The 5,446-nt window shown below is 34.1% G+C and overlaps 1 protein-coding gene across 1 annotated transcript in view; it reads left to right on the forward strand.

Annotated features, from left to right (window-relative positions):
- Positions 1-2,814, forward strand: part of LOC140327520 (vomeronasal type-2 receptor 26-like) — a 24,930-nt gene extending 22,116 nt beyond the window's left edge. Inside the window, exon 5 of the mRNA XM_072406910.1 lies at positions 1,871-2,814. Within this exon, the coding sequence (XP_072263011.1) occupies positions 1,871-2,814 (944 nt within the window). The remainder of the gene's footprint in view (positions 1-1,870) is intronic.
- Positions 2,815-5,446: the final 2,632 nt, after the last annotated feature.

Genomic DNA, 5,446 nt, shown 5'->3' on the forward strand with positions numbered 1-5,446 from the left:
TACGGGGTTAACCATCCTAGCCATTTTTTTTTGCCCGACCTTCGTACAGGCATAACGGCTAGGTGGTTAAGAATGTTGTGGTTGTTTGTTTTTGGGGGGTTTGTTTTGATATGATCTCCTTTACAATCTCCCAGGAACTTTTAAATTTGAGTGATCAATTGTAATTGTTTTTAAGCAGTTACTTTCTATGAATTGTTGAAAGGCTAGAAACAGCAAAATTATCTTATTAAAATTTAGTTGTTTGATGCGCATAGTTGTGTGCTAAACCTCAGGAGTGTGATGTGCGTTGTTGTGCGCCAAGGCGGACCCGCTATGTGCGCCTGAATTGTGTTTTATCAGTTGAAAGACACAGGTAGACTTTTGCAGAGAAGGATCCTCATTCGGGTAAGTTTTTATTTTTGTGTAGATTGTTTGTTTTGCTTCATGTGCACTCATGTATGTACATCATCAATATATGTATATGTATGTATGCATTTATATGTGTGTACATATACATGTAAAAGAGAAATTATAGGAAGAAATAGACAAAGAAGGCCTTTTTGGCATATTGCTTAATATGCTTCAAACTGCAAAGATTGACTATTTCTTCCTATGATTTCTGATATAATGGGCTTGACTCAAAGCAACATTCATGGATAATATTGCCTCTGGTTAAAGGAGGAATCCATCTTTATGTGGTGAGGAAGTAAATATATAGTGGGCCAAGGTCTAAAATGGCATTCAAACCTTTATAAAAACCCTGAAAGGCTGGAAAAACAAGACAATATGTTTGCCACAAAGTCTATTTGTCCCTGGAAGTTTGATATACTAGTACTATTCAAATTGAAAAAACCCTAAATAATCCATACAATCCAGTATTTAATGAGCAAAATTAGGTTGAGCAACAACATACCATCAGTTCATACCATCAATGTGGTTTGATGTTGTGCTTGGCAACCTGGACCTCTTTCCATTACCATCAGGTGTGTAAGAATGAGTATGCAACCAAGCTGGACAGGTAATTGACAACCTGTTGGCCAGAAAGTGGAAGTGTGTTTGTATCCAATAGTGCTAAGATCAGGCAGCACAGCACAAACAAACCTATAACACTACTACAAATGAACAGAAGAGTTGTGTAGAACAGTGGCAGCAAATCAACATGAGTGAAGTATGTTAAAGGGAAAAGTTTTTCCAGCAAATGTCAGACTAATAAAAAAAAAAAAAAAAGAAAGAAAGAAAAGCCATGACAATGTATTCATAAAAAGAATATGTACATAATACATTCAAATAACAATATGTGACAATCAGACTATGAGAATGGAACAAAGGCAACAAGCGGGGTCAAGTAGCAGTTTGGAGTGGAAACCATGCATACATTTGTACTAATTATTTGTGGAAAACAATGACAAAACATTGCTCAAGAATTGCTGAAAAACAGAAACCATAACTAGTTTGATGAGAGTATAATGTAACATAAAAATGTAGCACTTACACAAAAAAAAGATCAAGCACTAAAGAATCAAACTGACCTGTAACGGATGTAAGTGCACACAGAACAGGGAGCAGGGGTGCGCTAATTAAGTGCTATGACATCACCATTGACAGAGCCTAACAGATCCTCCTAAATCAGGCAGCTGAAAAGTAATCTCCTTAATTGGTGTATTCTTAACCCCACTGCTTATGCTGGAAGCCGGCAGGCAAGCGCAGGCAAGTGTACTAGCACTCAGTCCCCAGCTCTCAGTAATGCAGCTCGTATTTCGGCGCGTATTTTCGTGTAGCAAGTGCGCCACACAAGTACACACATTCATTTTACACATCAAACTCATTCATTTTCATTGCTGATACTCTTTTCAAAAATAAATAACAGATACGTTTAACCTTTTTTTTCTAGACAAAGGATCATGCATCAAGTGCCCTAAGGACCAGTGGCCAAACGATAAGAACCAGTGTGTTCCAAAACCAACTGATTTTCTTTCCTATACCAATGATCAAATATCAATTGTTGTCTTAATCATTTGCATGATGCATTTTATTAAAACATTAATTATCCTTTTTATCTTTATTGTAAACCGAGACACTCCGGTCATCAAAGCTAATAATCAAAGCCTGAGTTTCCTTATTCTGGTTTCCATCATGCTGAATTTCCTTGGCGTACTTTTGTTCATAGATCGTCCAGTACAAGTCACCTGCTTGCTTCGTCAGACCTCATATGGCATCATCTCCTCAGTGACTTTGTCCTGTATTTTAGTCAAAACTACAATGGTCTATTTGGCCTTCAAAGCCACCAAACCTGGAAGCCTCTGGAGCAAAATTAATAAAACAAAACATTCTCACTCTATTGTCTTTATTTGTTCATTTACTCAGGTTTTAATTTGCTTGATTTGGTTATCCATTTCCCCTCCTTTCCCAGAAATGAATACCTACTCATATTTAGACAAAATAATCATTCAGTGTAATGAAGGGTCCGTGGTGGCATTTTCCATCTTGTTGAGTTACATGGGGCTTCTAGCAGCTGTAAATTTTATTTTGGCTTTCCTGGCTAGAAACTTACCAGATAGTTTCAATGAGGCCAAACACATCACTTTCAGCATGTTGGTGTTCTGCAGTGTCTGGATCACTTTTATCCCAGCTTATATGAGTGTTACAGGGAAAAACACTGTGCTTGTAGAGATATTTGCAATCATTTTTTCAAATGTAGGAATCCTTGTTTGTATATTTTTTCCCAAATGCTATATTATTGTGATCAGACCAGATTTAAATACAAAAACATTTATTACACTGACTTATAGACAAAATCCTTCAAACACCCCAACCTTGGGGTTGAAAAAGCATTGATTGTCGGTTTAATTGCTGACTGTCTCATAATATGTGCCTGAAATGTTGCCACCTAGATCTTTGCAGTTTCTGCCTACTTTAGGATGCAACAGTTTACAGAAAGTAAAAGGATCGGGAATAATTCCACCTAGTATAAAAAATATATAAAAAAAGAAAACAATATGTTTATTCCATAAAAAAATAGATTTTATTTATAGATCATTGAATCTAACATTCTTTGAAACATTTTCTGGTGGAGAATTCACCAGATCTATATGTTTCAATGGCAGTAACTAATATTCCACCAGTAAATATTACTTTCACTGCTTATTAATAGAAGCTCGAATTTTTCTCTCTATAATCTTTGCATTAGGAATGTAAAATGTATTTATTTAAAATAATAGAAGCATTGGAATGAAGATAAAAGTAAGATTGCTATGGCTGAGTTCCATTTGAGTTGATATCCCTTTGTTCGTCATTGTGGGCATTTTCACTAGTAGAGGAAGTTATAGGAAATCCAAATATTTGGGATGCCACCTAACAAGAGAGACATCTCCAATCTCAAGATCTCCAATGAGTGCATCCATTCCAGGCCAGTCCAAGTAGGATTTTTCCATCACATGGGATATATTTAATCTCTATTCATAATGTATTTCAAGCAACCTGAAATGAGGATAAATGCAAAAAAAAACAAAACTGTATATTAACGCACTTCAGCATAATTTAGCGCCTACATATAAATACCAGAAAAAAACATTTATGAAGATATATATATTAAAAAATGCTTTTGCTTGGTAATGTTATCTTGCAACATTCATTTTATACATGTTTTATTTACTTACTCGGTGGACATTTTTTCTAACAAACAACCACTTCTATATTCTTTTTTGTCACATTTACAATGATGCTAAAATTATGTTTCCTGTACAACAAGCATAACATATAAAATAAACTGAGGCTTAACATAAATTGTGTTTTTTTATTTATAAAAAATGAATAAAAGCAAACAAACTGAACACAAACAATTAAAGCTTTTTATGTCAAAAAAAAATTGTAAAAAAAATTAAAAGAAAATTGTAATCAGATCTAATTTCGAAATTTCGATATACAATAGTTAACAAGCAGATAAATTAACAAATATTTGAAAAAAAAATGCATTTTTATTTGTTTAATGCTGCAGTGCTGCAACTTAGGGGTATGAATGAAGTAAAAGACAGGTAAGTAAAGAAATTTTTAGGAAAAACATTTTTTACCATTTTGTGCATTTAAACTATATACCTTTGCATAGTATGCGCACCACAATTGTCGGGGGGGGGGGGGATTAAAAAGTACTATTTACTGCTTCCCTAATGTCACATTTGGTTCCTTAAGGTTCTGCACTACACAGGATTGCGTGCTCCTGACGCCCACCTGACTGGCTCTAAGAAAATGCTTTCTCCAGCCTGCAGCAGACCACGTCACCTTAGTCTAAGCATACTTACTAGATGGAACTCAAAGAGCTCTATTTATAAAACAGGGCATCTGACATTCCCTCAAATATGCATGTATGATATACATTATAACATGCCAGGAATTTAATATTACAGTCTTGTAAAGTAAGTAAAAGTTCCACCATTGTTTGCTTCCTAAAATCCATTGAAGTCCGTTGAAGCAGCTGGGTGGCTGGTGTCTACTCCCTGTTGATGTTGCATGCATTTTTTGGTACAACTGATTCCTGTTACCAAAAGATATATAATCTGTTCAGTGTATCTTATTTTTCTTACTCCTGAAGAAGCAGCCTCAGTGCTGTGAAACGTGTCAAACGAATAAAGGATACTCTTTCCTCCCTTCTATACAAAACCATTGTTTTAATGTGGAAGTTTTTTCAAGGAGAAAGTAACTATGCAGATAATTTTAAATTGTTCTTTATGAACATACGTCATGTTTTATTAATTTTATTTTTTTTAGTTTTTTTTTTGGTTATAATTAAATGATTGATTTTAAATATAATGGTTTAGCCATTGAAATTCCCACATTAGAACACTCTTGTTCAAAAATGTATTTTTGTAAATGAAAGTTCCACTTTTAAGAACAATGTATTTATAAAAAAATTCATTTTTGTTCCTCTTTTAGTGTCTCTTTATGGAAGTTAACTTTACCACTTGGCTAAAATTAACAGCTAGACAGCTGGACTAGTGTCCCTTGAGATAATTTTTTTTTTTGTTAAACCTGTAAAATAGTACATGAGAAAGAACAGAAATTTAAAAATGAATAATAAATATACACATAAATACAGTAAACCCTTCGTGTTGCGTCCAGAAGGCAGCGTAAACATTAGGACATTGAGAAAGGGTGAACTAAACCCACTAGCAACAGTCTCTGTTGTCAAAACAGCAGAAGAATGCATTGCTATGCAATATACGCAACCCTATTTAATGTATATAGCTGCCTAATTTGTTTACGCTATAAAAAATCCTGTTTATTAACCACCTGGGTGTTACACTGAGGTCTAGATTTCTGTTACAAAAGCGATACAGGTTTTCATGAATTTTTTTTTTTTAATTGTAGACCTGTAACTTACAGAAATATGTCCGAACAGGGTTCTAGTAGGTATCATGAATATAAAAAATGTTTGAAACACACAATCATAAAAAAAAAAAAAAAAATTAATAAT

This window comes from Pyxicephalus adspersus, chromosome 3 (assembly GCF_032062135.1).
Source record: "Pyxicephalus adspersus chromosome 3, UCB_Pads_2.0, whole genome shotgun sequence".
NCBI lineage: Eukaryota > Metazoa > Chordata > Amphibia > Anura > Pyxicephalidae > Pyxicephalus > Pyxicephalus adspersus.